The sequence below is a fragment of the Crotalus tigris genome, unplaced genomic scaffold (genome assembly GCF_016545835.1).
Source record: "Crotalus tigris isolate CLP2741 ecotype Arizona unplaced genomic scaffold, ASM1654583v1 scf7180000018040.1558517, whole genome shotgun sequence".
In the NCBI taxonomy this organism is placed as follows: Eukaryota; Metazoa; Chordata; class Lepidosauria; order Squamata; family Viperidae; genus Crotalus; species Crotalus tigris.
Genome location: NW_024096790.1, coordinates 152,823 through 179,601, shown reverse-complemented (window position 1 = coordinate 179,601; position 26,779 = coordinate 152,823). Strand labels below are relative to the sequence as shown.

Genomic DNA, 26,779 nt, shown 5'->3' with positions numbered 1-26,779 from the left:
TTGCCCAATTGCTGGAGGCGGCAACGGAAGTCATCGTTCTGGAGGTTTTCTCGGCCCGCCGTGATGGCTCTTTTTCCTGCTTTTGCCGATGCTGATAATGCCGGAGATGTACAAGCAAGCGAAGGCTCGAAAAGAGGTAATGACGTTGCTCTTATTTAGAGCCTCAGTAAGAAGCCCCTCTTTGTTGAAACCACATTTTGGTTTTCCTTTCGGACGTTTGTTTCTACAGATGCCCTTTGCAGAGACGCAGCGTTCTCCGAGTCGAGGTCTTCTAAATGGATGGAAATACAACTCCCAGAATTCCTCCCCGCTGAGACAGTCCACGGTGCGCTGGCCAGGATTTCTAGGAGTTGTAGTCCCAACGCTTTTGGAGCGCTCTAATATATATGCCTTGGAGTTTGCAGAAGAATTCTGAAACCATTCATTAGCAGTATAGCATATTGACATATTGTAAGCCTTTGCTGCTGCATCAGCCCAAAGTTACAATTAACTGGATCTGTTAACAAGCTGCCGGTAAACGGGCAGATACTTTTGCTCTGTTATGGTGACAGAAGAGAACTGGCTAAACAGAAAACATGCAATGGGCACTTTATATTCCACAGACTTTTGGTTAGTCTTATAAAAGGGTCACATGGTGAGAATTCTGAAAAATCCAGCTGGCCAATTTCCATATACTTTTGGATTCAGAGAGGTCTTTTTTTGAGAAGTGGCTGCACTGCTGCTTCCAGAATAGAATAGAATAGGAATAGGATTCTTTATTAGAAAAGAATAGAGCTGGAAGGGATCTTGGAGATCTTCTAGTCCAGCCCCCTGCTCAAGCAGGAGAATCTATACCATCTCAGACAAGTGACTGCCCAGTCTCTTCTTAAAAACCTCCAGTAAGGGAGTGCCCACGATTTCTGAAGGCAAGCTGTTCCACTGGTTAATTGTCCTCACTGTTAGGAAGTTTCTCCTTAATTCCAGGTTGCGTCTCTCTTTGATCAGTTTCCAACCATTGTTTCTTGTCCTGCCCTCTGGTGCTTTGGAGAATAATTTGACCCCTTCTTCTTTGTGGCAGCCTCTCAAATACTGGAATACTGTTGTCAAGTCGCCCCTGTTTCTTCTTTTCTTTAGACTAGCCAAATTCAAGTCCTGCAGCTGTACTTCATATGTTTTAGTCTCCAGGCCTTTAATCATCTTAATTGCTCTTCATTGAACTTTTTCCATGGTCTCAACATCTTTTTTGTAGTATGGTGACCAAAATTGGCTGCAGGTATGGTCTCGCTAGGGTTTTATAAAGTGGTACTAATACTTCGCGTGATCTTAATTGTGTGTCTCTGTTTATACAACCCAGGATTGTATTAGCTTTTTTGGCTGCTGCTGCACATTGCTGGCTCATAGTCAAGTGGTTGTCCACTAGGACTCCAAGGTCCCTCTCACAGTGACTGTTTTTGAGCGAGGTGACATCTAATTTGTACTTATAGCTTTGATTTTTCCTGCCTAAATGTAAAACTTTGCTTTTCTCCACATTAAAACTCATTTTGTTGAATAGGACCCATTGTTCAAGTTTGTCAAGATCTTTTTGAATCCTGAGCTTGTCTTCTGGGTTGTTGGCTATTTCTGCCAGTGTCATCTGCAAATTTGATGAGCTCCCCTTCTATTTCTTCATCTAAGTCATTGATATTGAAGAGTACTGGGCCTAAGACAGAGCCTTGTGGTATCCCACTATTTACTTCTCTCCATGTGGATGTAGTACTATTGAGGACTACTCGTTGAGTACAGTTTGTCTCACAGCTACAAATCCATCTGGTGGTGATGTTGTCTATTCATTGTTTTCTAGCTTACCAAGCAGTAGATTTTGGTCTACTTTGTTGAATGTCTTACTGAAATCTAAGTATACTATGTCCACAGCGTTTCACTGGTCTACTAATTTGGTCACTTTATCAAAGAATGAAATTAGATTGGTTTGGCATGACCTGTTTTTAACAAACCCATGCTGGCTACCATTTATAACTTTGTTTATTGGCCAAGTGTGATTGGACACACAAGGAATTTGTCTCCCATGCATAAGCTCTTAGTGTACATAAAAGCAATAAGTGGTAAACCATGACCATAGTCATTGTAAAAATACAATCATCATAAATCCTAAGATACAATACTTAGTGATAGTCTTAGAATACTAAATAAGCAATCAACACAAATCATTGTAGGATACTAAATAAAACTATATAAATCGTAAGATACAAGCAACAAAGTTATATTCCTAAATAGATAAGGAGATAGATAATAGGAAAGATGAGAAAAATAATAGTAATATAGCCTTACTAAATAGTTTGACAGTGTTGTGGGAATTAATTGTTTAGCAGAGTGATGGCATGGGGGAAAAAACTTTTCTTGTGTCTAGTTGTTCTGGTGTGCAATATATATCGTCATTTTGAGAGTAGAAGTTGAAACAGTTTATGTCCAGGATGTGAGAGATCTATAGATAGTTTCACAGCCCTCTTTTTGGTTCATGCAGTATACAGGTCCTCATCCTCAGTGGAAGGCATGTTGGTAGCAATTGTCTTTTCTACAGTTCTAATTATCTGTCGAAGTCTGTGTCTATCTTGTGCCAAACCAGACAGTTCTAGAGGTGCAGATAACAGACTCTATAATTCCTCTGAAGAACTGTATCACAGGCTCCTTGGGCAATTCGAGCCCTCTCAGTTGGCGCAGAAGGAACATTCTTTGTTGTGCTTTTTTGATGACTTTTTTAATGTTAGGTATCTATTTTAAGTCTTGAGATATTATAGAACTTAGAAATTTGAAGGTCTCTACTGTGATACTGTGTTGTCTAGTATAGTAAGAGGTGGTAATATAGGAGGGTTTCTGCTAAAATCTATCATTTCTACAGTTTTGAGTGTGTTTAGTTCAACATTGTTCCGGCCACACCACAAGGCTAGTTATTCAACCTCCCATCTGTATGCAGATTCATCGTTGTCTCGCATGAGTCTAATCACTGTTATATCATCTGCAAACTTCAGTACTTTAACAGAGGGATCTTTTGAGATACAGTCATTGGTATATATAGAGAAGAGAAGTGGAGAGAGCACATAGCCCTGGGGAGGGGGGGGGCTGTGCTAATTGTACAGGTATCTGATGTGATTTTGCTTAGCTTCACTGATGCTTCCTGTCTGTTAGAAAGCTTATGATCCACTTACAAGTGTGGTCAGGCACAGCCAGATGATTTAGTTTAGTTAGAAGAATATCTGGAGTGAGGGTATTAAATGCCATGCCGAGCTGAAGTCTACAAAGAGGAGCCTTGCATAGGTCTTTGGAATTCAAGATGTTGTGGGATGTAGTGCAGAGCCATATTAACAGCATCATCTGCTGATCTATTTGCTTGGTAGGCAAATTGCAAGGGGTCTAACGGTGGATCGGTGATGGTTTAAAGATTGCTGGCTACATTTTCTCTCACAATGAGGCAATAACATCTTACAGATTCAGGAAACCATCTCCCCATCCCAGCTGCATGAAGGCGCCCGGAAGGACAGGGTTCGGCTCATATGTCGCAGAGGACATTCTACACATTCCCTTAAGAAATCCCTGGTGACCAAATAAGAAGATGTCCTAGTAGCTCTTGCCCAGCCAGGTGCCAGTAACACAGGCCAAGCATATTGACATTGAGAGTGCAAGGGATTTGCAGGTAGATGCGTGTCATAAGCAAGCAGCAATGCTGTACTGAACAGCATCACCATTTCTCTACAGATTTTGGACTTCTTACTGTATCTGAACTGTGCAAACCCGGGTGGTTGTCAGGGCAACAAAGGTGCTCTCTTTTGGTTATCCAGATACGGCAGCCCCACCCGCTGGACTCATGAATGAATATGAGTGGACATGATCTTTTTGCAGGCTGAAAAATATATTTAGAATTGCTGCCTACTTTTGGTAAATTGTAGCCTTACATCCATAAGCTATCAATCTGTGCCGAAACAAATTAGCATTTATCTGGGAGGCAAAGGAAAATAAAAAAATTCATCCATAACTGTAAAAAAAACAATGGCAGTTTTATTGTTGTATTAACAATCTGTCTTTCTTCTGAATCTACAGATTTGAACTGGCTGACAAATCAAAGCTTCTGCAATGAAGATGCACTGAGATTGCACCAAAATGTTTTAGAAATTACAGACTGTGTTCCTCTGCTCCAAAGGTAGTACAATACCTTTAGTATTGTTATTCATAATGTACTGTTAAAACAGAAAAATATGGGCAGTTTTATCTTTCAGCAGCATCTGCCGGGAAAGGGCGGGTTACACGTCATGTGGATCAGTCTGAAAAAAGCAGGAGTGTAACAGATGATGAAAGTGGCAGGAGTCTGACGATGTCCATGCTTATATAGTTGCTATAGCATTCTGTATTTATGCACACTAAATCACAAACACTATTGTTTAAAATTCTCTTCTTCCTTTAAATAAGATGATAAGTTCTAGTTCTTTAGTGAAGATGGAACAGTATGATCATTTGTCATTGCTGCTCAGATTGATTTTTTTTTTCATTCTTAAAATTACCGTTTAATTTCATTTTTCTGATAGAAAGACTGTATATCTGCATTCCAGAGGTGAGACATTTTAGAAGATTGGTGGTTGGGATAACTGGATTTCAGGTCCCTCAAACTAGAAGATATCTGTTTGGCAAAGATAGGCAAATACATGAGTTTATCGCTTTGGAAGAAAAATGCCATATGTAAACTCGCTATGAACTTTATAATTACAGCCTAAATTTTCATATTTAAGTGTTGTGTTTGGAAAAATAAAACTTTTAACGTATGCTGTATAATCTGTGCCATCTTCTTTAGATTTCATCTTTCATTTAAAAATACATTTTATAGCATACCTTCTAGATCTTTCTGTTTTCCAATAAGTATAGGAAGATCATTGATAATGTGATTTTTATCTATTTTATAAGCAATACAGCCACCAGTTTTGAACTCCCAGAAGAAAATGAAGCCAACAAAAGTTTCCAAGATTCACCTAAAAAAAGAAAGAAAAAGAAAAAACAAAGAGACCATAAGAAAAATAAAAAGAAAAGAAGAAAAGAATGGACCACTAGTGGGTCTGAACCTGAGGATGTGAGAGATGATAAAAATAATGAAAAAGGAGGAACAGAATTGAAGTACGTAAGTACATTTCATTTCTGAACTTGCACTTCTTATAGAACCAATCATTTCTTCCTTTTTCTGATTAATAATATTACTGTCAAAGAGTTCAGCTATAAGAATAAGATAATTTATGCATATTTTTGTCTTTTTTCTATGTGCAACTTATTTCCAAGTAAATATGTACAGTATTGTGCTTCAAATCAATGAGAATTATCAACCAAGCATGCATTAAAAATTAGGATGTCTCTATCCTTTCTTTTAGTTATGTATTTTCTTAAGGACAAAAAGCACAAGTAGACTGTAGTGCAGTTTGTATGGTCATCTTATTAGAAGCGTCTCTCTGAGAAGAAGGTAAATTTTTAAAAAGGAGTTTGTTGGATTGATGGACAAGGAGATGAACAGGGATGGTAATGGAGTCAAAGTAAAAGGCAATTTGTTTTGTTATTACACGCATACCAAGTCTTTCATCTGGGAATTCAAGGCATAACACTTAGGGGCAATCTGTTGCTTTTTGTTACCAAAATAACAGCTTTGTAAAGTAAGATAGACTGAGAGAGAGTGACTGGCCTGAAGTCAGTCAGTGAGCTCAAGACAGTCAAGGTGGTCTCTCTAATCCATAATACTTTTATGTGGACATACAAATCTTGTTGGAGTTTGGAATTACTAGAATGGGAAAGAAAGAATGCAGGTTTAAATGGGGTCAGCCCATTCTTTTCACTAATTGGAGATGCTAGCAATATCTGCCCTCTGTTCAAAATGTGGGGCTTGGGGTTCTTTTCCTCCTTCTCTCTCACTGCCATTGTGATATGAATGACAAATAGACACAATACATTATTATAAACTGGCTTGACTGTCAAGATCAAGCTGTAATGATAGCCATTTAAAATAAGTGTATGATGTATTATTAATGTTTAGAATAACTGGCAGCCAGTCTCTGTACCACTGAAATCAATGAGTAATTGGCTGTAAATTTTTGAGAAGCTGTAATTTGACTAATGTTAGTTAATCATTTATTCAGCTTTTGGAATGAGGCACTGTTATAATACTAAGTTATATTCTGTGAATAACAATTTTGGGATATTCACATTTTTGTGGTTATTCATATCGGGCAAAAATTCTCCATTGCCACAAGCAATAGAACTAAATATTAGAACCTGGCACTTATCACCTTAAGAATCTGAATTCCAGATTGGAATTCTAAGAAACCGTTTTATCTTCTTTTGCTCACCAGAAATATATGCGAGTGTTTATTAATGTGTCTTAAATTCCTTTGCAAACTGTTCAGATTAATATGAGCTGGAGTGGGGGAAGTTTCTGAGCAGATAATTTTGGGCTCCTTTTTGTATTAATTTAGCACTCATTTTAGAACTTCAGTAATTTGGATGATCTTTAACCTGCCTTTCTTTTCAAACCCTTTTCCTGTAAATGTACTCTTTGAATATTTTGAAATAGCTTTCGGCACAATACTGGGAAAGATTTCAAAAGAAAGCAAATACTAGCTTTCCATCAGTCATTTTATCCACATGTTAAATAAGTCTAGATATCAAGGTTAATCCATGTTAATATTTTTGTTTTTAAGCTTTGTGATCCTTTTGTAATACTACATTGAATTGTCTCTTGTATTTCTTAGCTCTTGTTAGTGACTGATTATTTATAAAATATCACAAAAAAGGTGCTGTAGTACATATTGTCCTTCTGCAGTTAAGATGCTTCCTCCCAAAAAATAATAATATATACTGATGGCTCTAGATATATAATAACTCATAAAGAAAGCACAGAGTGCCTTAAAATGGTACGCCTCAGTACTGTTTTAAATAACAGCAGAGGGAGGGTAATTATGTTTTCAGCACCTCAATGTAAATCCAGCTAATTCTAAAAGAGGAAATACAGAAGTAGTAAAAAAAAAAAACTTTACATATCAAATGAATTGGTTCAGGATCCTACCTCTATTTACTTGCAGCATACTCCGCTGAAGGCGATGTGGCTTATTTCTGAGTAGATACCGATAAATCCTACTGATGACATGATGTGTAAAATGTTCACTTCATTCAGTAGTTTGGCTTTTCTTTCTCTTTTTCATAGGTTTTGCGGGTTTAAGAGGAAGCCTAACTTTTAGTTCGTTTAAAATATATTGCTTAAATTTTTGTTTTAGATCTTATTTGATTTGTACTTAGAGGCAGTCCTCGACTTACGACCACAATTGAGCCCCAAATTTCTGTTACTAGACAAGTCTGTTGTTAAGTGAGTTTTGCCCCATTTTGCAACCTTTCTTGCCACAGTTGTTAAGTGAATTACTGCAGTTGTTAAGCTAGTAGCATAGTTGTTAAGTGAATCTAGTTTCCCCATTGACTTTTGCTTGTCGAAGATTGCAAAATGTGGAACATAAGACCCCGGGACACTGCATTAAACAAAAATACATGCCAGTTGCAAAGTGTCTGAATTTTGATCATGGGATCATGGGGATGCTGCAAGGGTCGTAAGTGAGAAAAATGGTCATGTCACTTTTTTCAGCACCACTGTAATTTTGAACGGTTATTAAATGAATGGTTATAAATCAAGGACTACCTATGCTTATTTTCACCTTCTCTCATTTTGAATTTATTTTTGCAGCTTAGAAGAAAAAAACACAAATGTGCTGTATCCCTCTACTTGGCTTGATGACGTTCAGGGTTTGACAGCAGAAGGATTCAGAACAGATAAGAAGCCAGACCCTGCAAATTGGCAGTATAAGTCATTATATCGAGGCAACATTGCAAGGTAATCAGTCTGGTAGCAGTAACGGTTTAGACCAGTGGTTCTCAACCTGTGGGTCGGGACCCCATTTGGGGTCGAACGACCATTTCACGGGGGTAGCCAAACAACGCAGTCCGCCATTTTCCCCCCCTTTTCCTCAGCTGTGCTACTCCCTTTTATTCTATTGGCTTTTGAAAGCCAATAGAATAGACTCTCTTGAATAGAGTCTAATTCTATTGGCTTTCAAAAGCCAATAGGAATTGTCCAGGCTGTTTCTGCCCTGCTGAGCCCGCCAAAAGTCCCATTCTGCAAACGGTGCTGCACCAGTTGAGTAGTCCTCAACTTAACGACCGGTTGAATAGTCCTTGACTTACGACCAGTTGGGGGTTGCGGCATTAAAAAGGTTGAGAACCACTGGTTTAGACAATATTATTAAGAGTAAAAAAATAACTTAAGAATACTAATGATCTGTGGTTCAGGGAGAACTTTGGGCATCTTCTTGTATGCAATTTGTGAAAAGCTCAGCGATATTTTCTTCCTTTAGTCCCTCCCTCCTTTATTTTGGCTAGATGTGACAACAAACAGCAGCCTGTGTGTCAATTTTGTGAAACAAAGCTGCTCCATGATCTGGAAGTGAGGGGGGGAAGTGAGGATTTGGGAGTTTGCTGTGTAGTCACAATTGGGTACTTGACCATAATACGTTTAGCTGCATTGTCCTGGTTGATATTGATATTTAACTGAGTATAGACTTAAAATTCAAAGCTAAGCTGCTGAGCATGTGGATGTTTTAAAAAGGATTGTCCTTTATAAAAAAAAGTTCATCTTTTCTTTTAATAGGCAACTCATCTTGCACATAATAGAATCCCCTGAGAATATTTCCAGATTTATAATATATCCTAAAAATGTTTTGAAGCCTGTTGTCACAGGAAAAGACATTTGCTCTCTAGTGCCATAATTCCGCCCAGTGAGTTCATTTACTAATCACCACCTGAGTCCTGTTTTAATTCTAATTTAATAAGTTCCGATTCTGCAGAGCCAACAGTCGAATGATCTTGCACCTGGCAATTCTAGCAAAACAGCTGACTTGCCTAAGTTTCACATTGGAGGGTGTCAGTTTTGCATCTACGAATCCTCTGTTGTTGATTGTTCAAGCAGCATTTTCTTTTGCAACTTTCTAGCCTAGCCTAGTCCTATTCTCCCTCCCCCACCTAATATGCAGTAGAGTAGGATTCCTGCTTTTTAATAGTGGGAAGATGAGCCGTGGACAACAGGATAAGCTAGGAGAATTGCCCTGAAAGTTTTGGTAATCAGACTTCCAGTTTGTGATCAGGCAATAAACCTGGCAGTGTAATGAATGTACACCTGTAGGAGCAATAGGGTATAGTTTTGGCAACACAGGCTTTCCCAAAAAGAGGCCTGAATTAAGAGAGCTGGAGGGGGTAAGTGGGTCTGAGTAGCCATCCCCAAGAATCTCTCAGATATATCTGGTAGGTTAAAAAGTTTTAACTTTAGTTTGGAAAGTTCTATCCATTAGATATAAGCAAATATAGGATTGAACTCAATTAAATCTCAATATCTTGTTTTATGCCTGACGAGATTGATCAGTTTATAGATAGTTAATAGTATCCATTTGTAACATTTTAAAAAATAATTTTGGAGTTTGAAAATATGCCTTTATTTTGCACTACGTTAAAAACAGCCCATGAATATTGCCTTGCTTCTTGTACTTTCAATGCTTTCCATACATAATGAACTTATTTAAAGGTAAACATCTTTTTTAAAGGTAAAAATAAGTGATAGTTCCTGCCTCTAAGTGGGAAAGGCAAGGCACAAATTGAAATAATTGATAAATTCATTTTAATAAGGGACCCATGATAGATGCAAAAATTAAGGAGCTGCCTGCTAATGATTAACCCGCAGATTGTGGTTTCTGACATGGCAATCCTGCTGACATTTGCCATTGGAGGACCAGTGCTGAATTTGTGGGAGTTGCTTTCTCACTTCATGGTTTGATTATGCTGCATGTCTAATGTCTTAGAGGTCAGTAGTTTCTGGGGAAGGCTCAGAGAGTTTGTGGGAGGAAATATTCATGAATAAAATCTTAAAGCTACGTTGAACAGGGTCTGAGAAAGACTTTTCTCCAAACACTGCCTTGGGAATAGTCAGTTTTAATTATCACCTTTAATCCAAACACTGCCTTGGGAATAGTCAGTTTTAATTATCACTTTTAAAGGTATAAGAGAAGAAGCAACTTCTGCCTTGGCCTTCAATCTAAGGAGCAACATATTATTTGGGAGAGCTCAGCAGCAGAAAAAACCTCTTCCTATAAGCGGCTGGAACGCTACTTCACAAAAGCTGGTCGGAAGCTCCTGAACGAGGAAGGTATTCATGTCAGCAGTAAAAATCAAGATTCCTCATCTGGCTCAGCCTCCTGGATACCAATTTTGCAGCTAGACCCAGCAGAGGCTCCTTCTACAAGCTGGGTAGAAGGGGTTTATGATCTGCAGACCACACTGTGGCTACAAGGAAAAGGGCCCCCTGCTGAACATGGCTTATCAAATAAGCAAGACCCTCAAGAGAACCCCAAGAATGTAGACTCTCCCCTAATGGCAAAGGTGGAAGAATATAACTGCAGAGTCAGAGAGAATCCCAGGGATGTCAAAGCATGGATGGATTTGGTTTCTTTTCAGGTAGGCATGTATGTGTTAACATTTAAAGTTGCAATGTAAAATTATGACCAAAGGTGATTATTTGAGCGGAGCAGATTGGAGTATTTTGGAATATTCTCCACGTATTTTAATGAAATGCCCATTTCCCTCCTAATGTTGAGGTTTTGCATTGTATGTTTAGAAGGCCAGGTCTCAGAAATTGACAGGTGCTTAGTATGCTGTCAATGCAGTTTTCTACCAGTTCCTGCATTGCTTTGCCACTCTTTATCTTCTGTGAAAAAAAGAGGATATGGGTGTTTGTTAACGTGCCAATCACTCAGCAATGAGTTGTTGGTAAGTGGTGATGGTGCTAAACCAGGGGTACTTAGGACTAGGCCTCAAAGTTCCACCCATCACAGCATCCCCTAGTCCAGTGGTTCTCAACCTTTTTAATGCTGCGACCCCCAACCGGTCGTAAGTCAAGGACTACTCAACCGGTCGTAAGTCGAGGATTACTCAACTGGTGCAGCACCGTTTGCAGAATGGGACTTTTGGCGGGCTCAGCAGGGCAGAGACAGCCTGGACAATTCCTATTGGCTTTTGAAAGCCAATAGAATTAGACTCTATTCAAGAGAGTCTATTCTATTGGCTTTCAAAAGCCAATAGAATAAAAGGGAGTAGCACAGCTAAGGAAAAGGGGGAAAAAATGGCAGACTGTGTTGTTTGGCGACCCCCGTGAAATGGTCGTTCGATCCCAAATGGGGTCCCGACCCATAGGTTGAGAACCACTGCCCTAGTCACATGTTTGTGATTAAGATGCTTGCGCGTATGATGGTTGCAATGTGCCACAATCACATGATTACCATTTGTGACCTTCCCTGCCAGCTTTCCACTAATAGAGTCAACGGAGAAGCGGCAGGGAAGGTTGCAAGTCATTCTGGTAAAGACCTCCCAGCCATCCTACATCTCACAGTTTCCATACTGTCCACCCTCAGCCTTCCTGCCCTCGTGTCACCACAGACCAGGCTATCTGTCCCCTGGCTTTCCTGTGCTCACTCCTGCAATGGGCCTCTCCCATCTCCCTGAAACACACTCTGCAGCACCCCCCTGCTCCTTACCTGAGACGCCCACCGCTTCCTACTTAACAACCCACTTGTCTTGGGGTTATGATAGCAACTGGGACTGCCAGGGTTGTTGTCGCTAAGCAATGTGTGGCTAAGCATGACATGTTTAAGAACCACATCACTTAGCGATAGTAATCCCACGCCCAATTGTCCTTGTAACCCAAGGACTCCCTGTATGAAGAAATACAAAATAAATAAGCTTCAAGTATATTTCTTTAAAAATTAAATGGCCGCTTGGAATGTAAGAGAACCAGATTGAATTGGCTTGCACAGATTGGAAGGAGGGGATTAAGCAGCCCTGTGCGTCTGCCTTGGCTGTTGATTTCACTTCCTCCAGTGCCCAGTTCAAAACTAGCAGTTGGATTGGCTGTGGGTTTTTCCGAAGGATGTTCAATTCCATTTCAGTTTTACTTCAAATACCTTATATACTATTTTGTTCCTTTTATTTTTAAGGATGAGCTCATGAGACATCCTAGTTGTTATGCCATCAGTGAGGGAGAACGGGAAATGAGAAAGAAATCATCCAAGCTAATACTGGAGAAGAAGCTGGCCATTTTGGAAAGAGCAATAGAAAACAACCCAAATGAAGTGGACCTGAAACTAGCACGGCTAAAACTTTGCATAGAATTCTGGGAGCCGTCTGCTGTGGTGAAGGAATGGCAAAAGTTGATTTTCTTGCACCCAAACAACCCAGCCCTGTGGCAGAAATACCTCTTATTCTGCCAAAGTCAGTTCAGCACCTTTACTGTCTCCAAAACACATGGCTGTTACGGAAAATGCCTGAGCACATTATCAGCTGTGTATGATGGCAGTATGCTATCCCATCCCGAACTGCCAGGCACAGAGGAGGCCATGCTAGGTAAGAGGGCATTTGAGCTTCTTTGGCCTTTTAAAAGACCAATCTCCTCTCCTGTCATGACATGTTTTGGTCTTTGGGGACTTGCTTACGAGGCAGGATGATAATGGTGATGATGATCAGATCTCATCTCAGTTTTTGGTTTGCATAGATCATGGTTGTTTCTCATTGGCTGTTTTGGGGGGTCCAGTTTCCTCTTTTCTTTTTTTCTTGTTTTGTGATCCTTTATAAATCAAGTTGTTTTTGTAGACAATACTGCAGCTGATAGAAACTTTATTTATGAAACTCATGACTCAATCAAAAACATATTTTCCAATATGAGGGGTGGTGGGGAAAAATGTGAAAAAACATAAATAAAAACATGTTTTGAATCATAGCCAAATTGTCCTTTTGATCTAAAAGTAAACACAGATCTCAAGTAATCTCTTTAGAGAGACTTTAATACATGACAGTTTCTGCTGTATTATGGGATCACTAATAATGATCTTGCCCTTGGCAGAAATCCTTAAATAAGCCGGCCCGCTCAGCCGAAAGAGTTGTCCCCCTGAATCCTGCATACTCTTCTTTTGTTCTAGCCTTCCAGTTTGGCAGTTGGGCTGTGAGATTCATAATCTCTTCACAGCATTGCTATTTGCCATCCTGGTTGATAGTTGTGGGAATTCGTACTTCATGCATGGAAGATGCTATGTTGGGAAAGGTTGTGCATGCATATATGTATAAAAAATGGACCCACTAGAAGCCAGGGGTCCCTCTGTTGGGAGTTTGTTGACCTTGGACTAGAGTGTTGGACTACAGTTCCAATCCCCCTCAGTATTCCCAGTGCTGCACTAGCTGGCGTTGACAAGAATTATGGTGTAATAGTTCCTGGAGGCCTCAGATCAGGGAAGCTGGGCTGGCTATTTTTGATATCAAGTGAACATAGTTGAAAGACGAGCTTGTTGTTAGGTTAGCAGCAGTATTTAAAAATACTTTCAGGTACCCAACTGAATCCTCTTTTCTGTGAACTTAATTTCTTTTTGAGAAATACATTGGGTTCAATCTCAACAGTATTTGCCAGGCCTGGAGTAAATTAATTTTAACACAGTATTAAAGTTGGTAGACATTCCCAGATGGGCAAGTGTTAGAAAAAATGCTATTGGGTGCCAGAATTAATGAGGGCTCCTTTTTAATGAGGAGTAGATCTCGCCTGACAGTCTCATTTATTGATTAAGAATATCGAGCCGTTGTCAATCATTTATAACCATATAGTTTTTTTTAATCTTGTTAAGAAAATACATCAGAGTGTCTTTGAACAGGGGATGATGAAGAAAGTTAAACTGAAAGCTTCTGCCACTTAGTGGTTATTTCTTTCATTGCCTGTCATAGTGACTACCTGTTAGAAAGGAACACAGTGGAAGTTGGATGCTTCAGAAAGTTGTTTAGGTACAGTCACTACTGAGTTGATCCTACTTGGCTTTATTGTCAGAAGACAAGACTCGCTGTCTCAGTAACTCCGTGACTTGACATTTGGCTTGTATGCACATGGCCACGAGCACAATCCCACTCATTGTGTCATCTGGCTGAAACGACTTTTATCTTTGGGACCTATGACGAGTTGCTATAACTTTGAATGAGTTACAAAAATCGCCTGATATGGAAGGAGGTAGCTTCTTCTGTTCCTAAGTTTTAATTCAGCCATTTTTTTTCTCCATTTCTAATATATCAGACATAAAAGTTTTTTATGTTTTCAAGTGACAAGATTTTTAATTAAAAATAAAATAAAATAAAATAGAAAATATGCATAATGTGTAGTTGGCTATATACCTACTTGCATTCCAAAATATTCCTGGTTGCATTCATGAATGTGACTTCTATTCTCAAAAAAGTTACTTCTGTTTGCAGTTTTGTAAAATCTTGAAGCATTTAAGTTCGACGGAACTGAAAGAAAACAATGCTTAATCCTGTTTGGCAACCTTGATTTCTTTTTAAAAAAATATATTAGTGGTTACGTGTCTTCATTTTTTAATGTGGTTGCAATTCAAACTCTGGGACTTACTAGCAGAGATGTGGTAATAAATAACAAAAAAGGAAATTGTGATCTGTATCTGAACAGCTGTTACATGAAATGTTGTTTCTTTTTCTCCCAAGCCATTTTTCTTCAACAGTGCCATTTCCTTAGGCAGGCTGGTCACTCAGAAAAAGCTGTGTCCCTATTCCAAGCCCTGCTTGACTTTACCTTTTTTAAACCAGATAATGTCAAGGACTTGCCAACAAGAGGACAGGTAAAAACTAGCTTCTTCATTCCTTCCAATTTCTCCTTCCCCAGCTAACATACTTAAAACAAGCTATTAACCTGACAAATGTATGAACTCAGCGGATGATTTCTAATACCAAGAGGTCATGCTATTGCTTTGCTCTATGTTTTCTTTGTTCCATGAACATGTACATAGGAATGCATGATTTATATAGTAAACTACTGATCTTACTGGATGTCCTTAATTAGCCCTGATTTGCTCCTTGAACTAGAAAACATGTTAATGTTGAAAATAATGTAGACTGTGTATCATGGACCGTACGATCATGAATTGCTTTGCTCAGTAGTTCTGCAACCTGAAAAGCCTAGACCAGTGATGGCGAACCTGTTAGAGACCGAGTGCCCAAACTGCAACCCAAAACCCACTTATGCATCGTCGGGTGCCTGGTGGGCGTGGCCCATTGGCTGGGCGTGGCTGCAGTGGTAACAGCAGACTGGGTGGGACTAAAAAGTTCAATCAATCAATTCCAACTTTGCAAGATTTATTTTCCCACGAGAAGTTGAAATTGACTGATTGATTGAACCTTTTTTTTTTTTTTGCACACGGCGGCAGAGGCCTAAAGCGAAAAGGTTTTATAAAACCCAGCTGAAGGCCTAGGACTGGGGCGACGGCACCCGTGCCATAGGTTCGCCACCACTGGCCTAGACCAAATGGACTTGCACCTTGCAAATGGGTCGTGCCCTATGGCTCATGGATCTGGGAAGGAATTAGAATCTGCACCTCACCATCTTGTAGGATGGAGACTTTGCTTAGCAATAAATAGCATAAATAAGTGAATGCAATTTTGCAGTTATCTTTTATGCAATTTAGGGTTGCTTTGTTATTTATAGTTTAATGCCAATGAAGCGGAGTTTCAAATATATTAGGGACTGGCATATTTTCATCACCAAACTAGAACAATGAAATAAAGACCAAAAAAGAAATATCACAAAGATGTAAGACTTTAATTGTATTAATCCTTTGGTTTCTATATTGGTTTTTATTTCTTGAGGTAAGGAGTGATTACAATGCTTTATTGTCATGGTAACTCAGAAACTGAAAAATTGAAGATTATATAAGCTAAGCAATTCTAAAATCATTTTTCAATTAGGAATTGATTCAAGACTTAAAGTGGCTTCTAACCAGAATACCAGTGTGGATAACACAGTTAATACAAATTTCTGTTTATGGCTTGGAACAGAAATGTTTCTTTTATGTGAAGAGTATAAGTAATAATGTCCCAAGTCTCTATCTTGTCTTAGCGATAACTCATTAGCTTGGCTTGTTGAACAACTAAGCAGTTGTTTACTGTTATGTAACAAGGCTGGGATTTGCCATCCACAAAGGATGAGGATCGGAAGCATCTGCTTTTTTTGCCACACCATGATTTACTTTTACATTTAGAAATGGCAAGCTATTCGTTTATTAAAACTTTCCAGGATCAATGGTTGGTTTAATCCTATAAACCTATATTATTATAAATTTATCAGGAATCCCAGTACAGATATAAAAACACATTTGATTGCTTTGATTCAGAATATGAGTGCTACCAAGTTCTGGTTCCTTTCTCAGGGCTGAACAGTGGATGAAAAGCAGGAGTAATTTTGGAAGACGGGTATATGGCTCATTGCTCTAGTTATGTAACACTTTTTATGGTTTAGCTGGATGTCCTGGATGACTTTAAGTGGCCTCACAACTAGAATTTTCATTTGCATGTTAAATTTGATGTTTGAATCGTCTTACAAATCTACTTTTTTTTGGTTAGAACTTTAGCATTGTCCTTTTCTATCCTCCCCTCCCCCTTTTGTTCGCTCAGCTCTGGTTAAAACCTGCTTTGTGTAAAAAACAAAACAAATTGGCTAATATTACATTTACTTCAAAATAAAGAGCTTCCATCATTTTCATTTCTGCCAACAACTGAGATGAAATGCATGCTGGCTGGCAAATTATTTATGTTAAAGACCCAAGTCTGGAAGGCACCTAAATCGGAAAAGATTGCTAGAGAAGCCATTAGTCTTTAAAGTAACCTGGTCTTGGACCATAGAATTCTTTAAAAAAGGATTCTCTCTTTCCATTACTCCAGCCTTGGCCAAACTGACTAATAATTCTTGAGTCCAAGATAAATAGTCGTCCCTAAGTTAGAGACGGTATTTATTTATTTAGTTGTCTGTTTGTTTGTTTATGTGTTCGTTTATTCCTTACTTTTATTATTCTATTGTTTGTGTGACCTGTCCTTTTATTTATATTTAGACAATTATAAATAGCTGAGAACCAGTTTGGTTCAGTGGTTAAGACACCAGACTAAAACCCTGGAGACTGTGAATTCTAGTGTGACCTTAGACATGATAGCCAGTTGAGTGACTTTGGACAAGTTAGACTTGGATAACAAAAAATGAAAAAGAAAAGAAAAGAAAAAAAAAGCAGACTCTGCACTTATGCGGAAAATGCTAGCAAGAAAAAAAATATGTATAGATATTAATCAAATAAATATTAATTTAGCATTCATCCAGTTTTAATGCAATTAACCAATTGTTTAAGGTTATATAGTTTGTATATAGGGATCGTGCAGTTTTGAAAAAGAAAACAAGCTTTTTTTTAAAAAAAGTAATAGGAACATATGTGGCAGCATTAATCATCTTTAGAATTTCTAGACATTTTTCCTAACTTTTTAAATAACTTGTTCTAAAAATTTATATTAAAAATCCCAGCCATTTAATGGAATATTTAATGGGAGATATTATAAGAACATTTTAAAGTGATTAATGAATTTTGGAATTGTGCTTAAAGTAATTCAATTATAACTTGGTGTATTTATTCATTTTTCATCCCCAATTCCAGAGGGAATTCTTTGAACCTTTTTGGGACAGTGGAGAGCCTCGAATTGGAGAAAAAGGAGCTAAAGGTTGGAAGGCCTGGATGCATCAACAAGAGAAGGGTGGCTGGGTGGTCATCAATCCACCAGGTAAATATTTTGCATTTCAGATTTGAGAGTTGCTAGGGCACATTATAAAGTCACACTCCTCCGTTGGTCTGGTTTCCCCAAAAGAAATAGATAATTTGTGAAATGTCTGCACTGCCTTCATCACGCTGATATGATTCATTATGTCTGCAAGTTAGAACAGTGTTCTCCAGTTCTTTGCTTTCTGGATTTAATGAATTATAAATCCATTTTACATCAGCCAGTATAGATACTGTCTGGCTTATTGAAGAAAAATGGGAGTTGTACTTCAATATTTCCGAAGGCATTAGTTAAGTTAGGCTAAGCTGAAAAATAGCTTGCAATCTGCAATCATCTTGTTGAGCCTAAGAAGAAATAAGTTTTTCAGTCCCAAAGGATGATTTGAAAAACAAAAGGGTTGCCCGCATTTCTTTGTTTTTCAGTGTCCTTCTGATTTTAGTGAGGATTGTGTTATATAAATTGCTTTGGACAGGCAGAAGCCCTTAGATTATTAAAGTGAACATAAAGGTTCTGGCACAATTAAACACTTTTAGTAGTAACGTTTATTCAGCTTGTGAATGACAGGTATGTGAACATGTAGTGAGTTGGAGGATTAAGTTTCTTTGTTTCTTGGCATTTATTTGGTAAAGGACAAGATACTCATTGATTATGAACAGTGAGCCTTTGTTTTACTGTAATCTTGATTTTGTTGTTGTTCTTAAGTCAGTGTAGACTCCTGGCAACTGCCTGGACAAATTACTGCAGTTTTCTTGGCAACATTTCTGAAGAGATTTGCCATTGTCTGTTTCCTAGGGCTGAGAGAGAGGACTGGTTTTGTGCCTCAGGCGGGACTGGAACTCACTGTATCCTGGTTTCTAGCCTGGTGCCTTAACCACTAGATCAGGGATAGGCAACCTTGGCTCTTTTATGACTCGTGGACTTCAGCTCCCAGAATTCCTGAGCCAGCATCTAGATCAAACTGGCTTTTTTTGACCCTGAATTACTTCCATCTATTTAAAATTTACTGTATGAATATTTTTGCTTTTTCTTGCCATTCTTCTTTAAAGATGTGAAGTAATTCAAAACATATTCTTCTTCTCTAAGAATACTCTTCTTATTTAGCTAAACTTGTTTGCCCTGGCCTGATCTTATCATTCTTATTGTCCATTTGGCATCCTGTCTTTAAACGGTGGTCATTCTATGGGAAATTCAAGGATGTTGAAGATTGAACTTGCGTGCACCCTCATCCTTCTCAGTCTTTAGTTATTTTGAGCAAGGTTTGGCCATCTTACAACGAGTTTTTTTTTTTAGTTTGAAATAAACTTTTTAGAATTTGCATATCCAGCTGCAGTTTTGAAATGTTCACTGATGTGATTTTAAATAGATGAAGATGAGGAAGATGTAGAAGATGAAGAAGAAATAAAGGATAGATCTCTACCAAAATGGCAAAACTGGCTTCATATTGAACGTTCCCGGGAAGCAAGGCACTGGATGCCCTGGCGTCCAGAAAAAAACAAGAAACAGTCATCAGAAGATTGTGAAGATCCAGAGAGGCAGGTTGGTATGATGCAATATGACCAATGTTTATTTTAAGAGAAGCTTTTTTATGGTGCTAGTGGACACACCTGAGTCAAAGATGGAAGCTGACATTATATAACTACTTACATCTGCTTCTAGGAAGATGTGGGCTGGGCAAATCTTCAAAAACTCATGCCTTTCATGGAAAATATGGATTATCAGCTCCCGTATTTAAAAGTTTTTGTTTAAAATCCATTCCTTACATAACACCACTTTTATATGTTTCATAGGTCTTATTTGATGACCTTGGACCATCATTGATAAGACTTTCCAGCCCTGAACTTCAATTTCAACTCCTTTCCTCATTTTTGCAATTCTTAGGAGTTCCATGTAGCTGTAGACTTTCGCTTTCTTCCTTCTATATAGCAATGGATGAAAATAACGTATTTGACAATGGATATAACAACCAAGGAATTCTGACTTCTTTGGATATGCCTCTTTTTGGAGTCAGTAATATTGGTCATATGGACTCATTGGTCCAAGGAGAGAAGCATGTGACGCACTCTAAGGAAGGAGAACAATTTATTCAGAATCTTTTCCATATGATGCTGCCCTTATTTTCAGGCAAAGACAGGTCTAACCTATGCATTTTTTGGCTTCAGTATGAAATCGCTAAGGTAATGTACTTTCTCTTGTCTAATACAGATAGCAAACCAAATGCACACATTACATCTACAAATCTGTTTTTAAAATTGACAATTCTGGATAGAAAAGAATATCCAATATAACTTAATATTCAACATCTCAGCACATGCTACGGTGGTTTGTGAATGGGATGTTCTGGATGTGGGTTTAGTGTAGTGATGAATGCAGAAGTTGTGTAGAACAGCTGTCTCCAACCTTTGTGGCTTGGCAGCCTGGCTGGGGGGAGAGGGGTGCATGTGTGTGTGTTTGAGCGCTTGTACAGCTCCACTCACGCAAGAGAGAAAAGCCTTTGGGGCACGGTCCCAGCTTGTTCAGGCTTCTCACCAAAACCTTTTGCAAAGCAGGAGAGGCCTGAAGCAGTGCAAAATTGCTCCCCCGAAGCCTTTCGTCCTTTGCAGAAGTTTTTGGCATGGAGAAGAGAAGCCTTTGGGGGCATAGTTGTATTCCTTCAGACTCACCGAGGTTGCCTGATGCCCCAAAAGCAGATGGGGTGTCCTGTGCAGGCAGCCTCGGTGAGTCAGCGAAGCTGAGCAGGGTGTGCTTGTACTGTTCAGTCTCTGCTCTCACCACTCTGTTTTTGGAGCAGCGGGAGCAGGCAGCTTGGCAACCCAGTTGGGGGAAGGAGAGGGGAACTGAGCCAGGCTAGTGATGGGCCAGCGCGCATGCGCAGCTCCGCTCACACAAGAGAAGCTTTTAGGGCACTGCTTACACGAGTGGGGCTGTACGCACGCCGGTCCACCACTCACACGGCCCAGTTGCAAATAGGCCACAGACTGATAGTGGGCTGTGGCCCACAGGTTGGGGACCCTTGGTGCAGAACATTTGTAAAAATACAGAAAGTATATATAGATAACAAAGATATATAGCTGTTGATTGGTGGATCTAGCTAGAAGTGTATAAAAATAAAATTTTGTATTGTATACAAAGTACATTACATTTTCTTTAAGCTGTTTCTTCATTTGATTGTGTTGACTTTGCAGGTCAATCAGTATTTGAAAATGGGAAAGAAAAAGAAACTAAAATTGCAAGGCAAGAAAAGCAAAAAATTAGCTAAAAATCTTCTTAAGGCACCTGACAACAGAAATAATGTTTCCCTTTGGCAACTATATGCTTACCTAGAGTGGTTACTTGGCAATATAGAAGATGCTAGAAAAGTTTTTGATACATCTTTGGGGATGGCTGGAATTAGTGGAATCCAAAACCCCCAATTCTGTCATCTTAGCCTTCTTTATGCTAAACTGGAAGCAGAATTATTAGTAAATCTAGAAGGAGCTGTAGAATCACGCGCAACTCACATATTGACCAAATTGGCTGAAAGGGGACATTATGTTCCTTATCATGGACAAGTATCATCAGTGAATGTTTTGAAAGCTCGGAAAACATATGAGCACCTACTTCAAGATTGTTTAACTGAGAACCTCACTTCTGATCAAGAACATGCTAGTGATTCCAGCCATCTGACTGGTTTGGTTGGCTGCTACGCTCTTTTCCAGTATTTAACTCTTGGGATTGACTCTGCAATGTCAGTATACTGTCAGGTTTCTCAAAAGCTGAAAGACGAGGATCCTGGAGACAGGCTTAGTGGTCAACATTTCACCATGCCTCTTGAAGCCCTCTCCCTCATGCATGTAAACTTGCTCAGGTTCCACATGAAAATCAGTGTGTATCCTTTGAGTCCTCTTCGTGAAGTACTGTTGGAGGTTTTGAAGAGACATCCCAGCAACCAGTCTTTTTGGAAGGCATACATCCAGATCCAAAGCAAGTCGCACAATGCTAGCAAAGCCCGACGTTTTTTTGATGCTGTTACAAGAACTACACAATCACTGGAGCCTTGGCTGTTTGCAATCCAAATGGAGCAAATGAGGAAAAACCTAATTGAAAGTGTCCAGAGGTAATATCATCTCTATAACAATGGTCAGGTCAGTTGGAGAGCTATGCATGAAATTGAAAAGGTGTTATGTTTTGAATATGAAACAATCACATTGTGACAGCCAGCCATTCCAGATAGGATGATTGAACCTAAGCAACCATAGCATTTTGATTGTTCCCAGTTTCAGCCATGACAAATTCTGGAAAAGTTTTATCAGTAATTAGAACAATGCTATTGAGCTTACCCTCTCTCTCTCTCTTTCTGTTCTGCCACCACTGTCATCCTTGAATTCAAGCAGAATTTATCCATTCACCTAGCCCTGGGATGGTCAGGTCTATTGGATATGCCACACTTGAATCCAGTGCCGTTGCACCCAAGGGGAGATGAGCAGTATATGAGCAAGCACAAGAGAGGATGGCACATGTTGGCTCTAGCATATCCAATTGGTACGATTTATCTAATTGGTTCAGCCAGCAGTTCTGTTCTTACCTTTATTTAGTTGCATGATGATGATGATGATTATGATGATGATGATGATGATGATGATGATGGAAGAGACCTTGGAGGTCATCTAGTCCAACTCCCTGCTGAGGCAGGAAATCCTATACCATTTCAGACAAATGTTTGTCCAGTCTCTTCTTAATAACTTCCAGTGTTGGACCATTCACATCTTCTGGAGGCAGGTTGTTCCACTGATTAATTGTTCTAACTGTCAGGAAATTTCTCCTTAGTTCTAGGTTGCTTCTCTCCTTGATTAGTTTCCATCCATTGCTTCTTGTCCTGCCTTCAGGTGCTTTGAAGAATAGCTTAACTCCCTCTTCTTTGTGGCAGCCCCTGAGATATTGGAACACTGCTATCGTGTCACCCCTCTTTCTTCTCTTCATTAAACTAGACATACCCAATTCCAGCAACCATTCCTTATATGTTTTAGCCTCCAGTCCCCTGATCATCTTTGTTGCTCTTCTCTGTACTCTTTCTAGAGTCTCAACATCTTTTTTACATCTTGGTGACCAAACTAGATGCAGTATTCCAAGTGTGGCCTTACCAAGGCATTGTAAAGTGATATTAACACTTCATGTGATTTTGATTCTATCCCTCTGTTAATGCAGCCTAGCACTGTGTTGGCTTTTTTGGCAGCTGCAGCACACTTAGTTGTCTATCTTCCTCTTATTAGCTGGTGACTAGCTTTTCCCCCACTCCAGTCATTGCCAAAAAAATTATGAAAAATACAAAATTAAAGTATGAATATGAAATTCATATGAAATATGAAAAATAAATGTTAAAAATAAAGTTAGATATCCTATGCAGTTTATCTTGGAGCCCTCAGGAGAACATGGAATCATGCTGTCCAGTTTTTCCTATGTGCTGATGAAGACTCTTGATTCTCCTGTGACCATTCAGTTTTTGCTTTTCTTCAGGGAGCCGACTGGAGATGTGTATGCAATGATTCCTGAAATTGGGTTAACAAATCGAATCAAAGTTTTATTTGAACATGCAATTCAGACTGAAAATGGTGCTCATTGCCCATTGCTCTGGAGGTTGTATATATGCTTCATGGTGAGTACATCATCATTTGCCTTACATTCTCTAATCTTGTAGGTAATCTCTGAATGTATTATTGGTTAAAAGCTTTTAGAACAGTACATTTTACAATTGGTTTTATGCCTATTAGTGTAGTGGAAGTATGTTGACTGCAAAATCATTGTAGAAACTAGTTTATGTATCAAATATATCTGCTTTGTCATTGTCATCTTTATTAAAGTAAGGTAAGGGAGCCGGGGGGGGGGGCAGGTGATGGCTTAGTAGTTAAAGACACTAAGTTTGTCAGCTAGAAATCCCTTGTGCCATGGGATGGAGTGAGCTCCCATTACTTGCCCCAGCTCCTGGCAACCTAGTAGTTCAAAAGCATGCAAATGTGAATAGATAAATAGGTACCACTTCAGTGGGAAAGTAACAGCATTCTATGTGCCTTGACCTATAGCAGACATGTCAAACACAAGGCCCAGGAGCCAGATACGGCCCGTGAAATGGTTTCATGTGGCCCGCGAAGATCATCCTGGAAACAGGGAGGGAATGGCCCCCTCTGCCTTGGCCCTGGCCCAGGCCAGCCGGGAGCCAATGTACAATTTTGTGGTGGCCATCTATGCTGAAACACATTCAGTCTTAGCTCCACAAGGCTGTCTGAAAACAGCGAGGAGAACCTTGAGGAAGTGGGGCTGGGCTTGGAGCCGCAGGTGCTCAAGGGCCAGGGTGGGCATTTGACCTCTGCTGCCCAGGGCTCTGGGCAGCCTGCACCACCATTCAGCTGCCCCACTGCATAGCTTGAGAGGAACAGTGAGGCTCTTTCAGTGGACCATTCCTTGGCACTTGCCCTGGTCCCACCCCCTTCTACCAGAGACCCTCAGATCTGTCCCACTCCTGCCCAGGCCCCCACAGGCACCCTTGACGCGAACTATGTAGAGCTGGCCATGCCCACCCAGTAGGCCGCACCTACTCCATCCACACCCCGTAGGCCGCACCCACCCTGAGGGCAACCGCAATGCTGATGCGGCCTTCAATGAAATTGAGTTTGACACCCCTGGCCTATAGTCATGCTGGCTACATGACCATCCAAATGTCTTTGGATAATGCTGGCTCCTTCAGCTAAGAAATAGAGATGAGCACCACCCCGTAGAGTCAAAAATGACTGGACGGGAAACCTTTGCCTTTAAATGAGCCTGTAATTTTCCATTAACTTCCCATATTGTTCCTAGACCTAGAGGCACATTGTCAGGAGGAAGGTTAATTGTAAAAAGAAAAAGAAAATGAGATTTCCTCATCTTTGAAAGCAAATATTGGACTGTCATTTTATTTATGTACTTATATAGTAGTGAGATTTGTACATTCTTCCTTCCCCAATCTGATGCATTTCAAAATGTATCAGAGATCAGTTCCAGTAATTGATAGGGCGGGGATGGGTAATCTGTGGGCCCTGTGCAGCCTTCCTCAGCACCCCAAAATTGGGCTGCCCAAATCACAATTTCAGCTGTGCAATATTTGTTTTAAATTTACTGTAGAAATGAGGATCTGACCTTTCATCTCATTTTCTTCCTTTACCCAAATGTAGCTATTTTGTGGCCCAATTTCAGCCTTCAATTGTTTTAAGTTGGAATAGGATAAACCATCCCATCCTTTTAGAACCTTCAGATATTCTCAAAATGACAATTTAGATTTGTATTTTGGGGAGTAGGATTTGGGCAATCTTAAAAGTGGTTATGTGGGAGTTTTGCTTTCTCCCAAAGGCTTCCTAATCCACACTTAAAATCCTGGGTGGGGGGGAACAGCATAAAAGTTCACTCTGGTTCTTGATGATATTGTGGGATTATCTCCTACTACACCCATTTGGAAGATGAGGAAGTTGAATTGCATCCCTTGTCCCAACTGCTATCAGGCCAGAGAAAGCTTTTAAGTGCAATTCATTACGATACGAATGAGTTTTAGCAAACAGATGGTTTCCTTCTCTTTTTTTCTGGCCAGCTGCATGGACCATTTTGAAAAGTTTTGCTTTCCTTTTGTTGACCACAACTTATGTCCATCCATTTCTTGTTTATCTCTACGTTAAAAAAAATATACTGTAATTCATATATTTTCTAAATGCTTGCCTTTTAAAATGCAGCTTTTCTGTTCCCTTTTCAGGTTTCTTTGGGAGATAAAGCAAAAAGTAAAGGTGTATTTTACAGAGCTCTTCAAAACTGTCCCTGGGCAAAAGTAGGTTTCATTAATTTGTAATAATGATACTTCTTTTTTTTTTTCAAAACTACCACTTTTATGTTTAATTGATTTTAAGTTCTTCGTTGTGACCACCCAGAATTGTTGAATCAGGGAGCATACAGGTTTAATAAATTATTTTGTTCTATACTTGTTCTTTTATTAAATGGAACTAGGTCTCATTTATCATAGCACTGTTGTGAATTGATAATTCTTTATTGACCTCTGTATTTATAGGTGTTATATATGGATGCTATAGAATACTTTCCAGATGAGCTGCAAGAGTTCCTTGATCTAATGGCTGAGAAAGAACTACGAGTACGGGTACCAATAGAAGAATTGGAGTTGCTGCTTGAAGACTGAAGAATGCCATGAAGACAAACCATCAGCTCGTTGGTTTAATGAGCCTTCAATATAGTTTTACAGGGAAAAATGACTAATTTAGCATCTGTAAAAATGTATAGAATAAGTGTCTATTTTTTTATCCAAACATGTACGTTAAGTGTAGGTATGGGTAAGGCTTTTAATTAGTACTTGTAATTGCCTCACTGATAAAAACACTAGTCCAGATATATAAGTCAAATATATCTAGGATAAAGTGCAGTTGAATAGGAAGTTGTTTGCTTCACTTGGGTCTGATCTTATGGATGACTGTTTATTCAAGATTGAAACACCTTTGAATTATACAGTTTGAGTTTGAACTCATAGACGTATGCAGCAATTTGACAGTTTAGAAGAAATATTTAATTAATGAAGGCACGTGTAACTGAATTTTTACCAGTTTATTGTGACAAAGGTCAGATGAAAGGTAAATTTGTAAAAGTAATTAATTATATATAAAAGTTCTATTGTAATGTGGAATCTTTTAAAAATGTTTTGTGTTTTGATTTGTCCTTCATTACTGCATTGAAATTTACTATTCATTGACTTACCAGAAGAAAAATTGGACTTTCTAATAATACTATATGGAACAGTTGCAATTAGCTTATATAGACTGCTGCTGAAATAGATTGAAATAACAAAAATTAAAGCAAAGTATGCATATGGATTCTCAAATTTAAGGCTTTACCCTTTAGAATTACATATCTGTCTTCTTAGCTAATGTTTACAAGTTTTAAAAAACTAGAAATGTAGCCAAGCTAATCATAATGGGATAGAACTTTGAAAGTTTGCTGGGAGGGACATGTTAGAAATGCAGTCATTAGTATTGCACTGATTAGGGCTTTCATTCAGTGTTTCTGTGCACTGCTG

The 26,779-nt window shown here is 39.1% G+C and overlaps 1 protein-coding gene across 2 annotated transcripts; it reads left to right on the top strand.

Annotated features, from left to right (window-relative positions):
• Positions 1-26,394, top strand: NRDE2 (NRDE-2, necessary for RNA interference, domain containing). 2 transcript variants are annotated; one of them, XM_039346931.1, is made up of 14 exons: positions 1-136; positions 4,069-4,168; positions 4,924-5,130; positions 7,727-7,873; positions 10,083-10,539; positions 12,075-12,480; positions 14,605-14,738; positions 17,589-17,712; positions 19,073-19,245; positions 19,497-19,883; positions 20,892-21,802; positions 23,200-23,338; positions 25,457-25,528; positions 25,766-26,394. In XM_039346931.1, exons 1-14 carry the CDS (start codon positions 64-66, stop codon positions 25,889-25,891), a joined length of 3,456 nt encoding a protein of 1,151 aa, XP_039202865.1. In that variant the 5' UTR covers positions 1-63; the 3' UTR covers positions 25,892-26,394. The 2 variants fall into 2 exon arrangements, 1 of the variants encoding a protein (XP_039202865.1); XR_005557115.1 differs by lacking the exons at positions 25,457-25,528; positions 25,766-26,394 and adding an exon at positions 22,080-22,227 and having other exon boundaries at positions 23,200-23,337.
• The last annotated feature ends 385 nt before the right edge of the window (positions 26,395-26,779 follow it).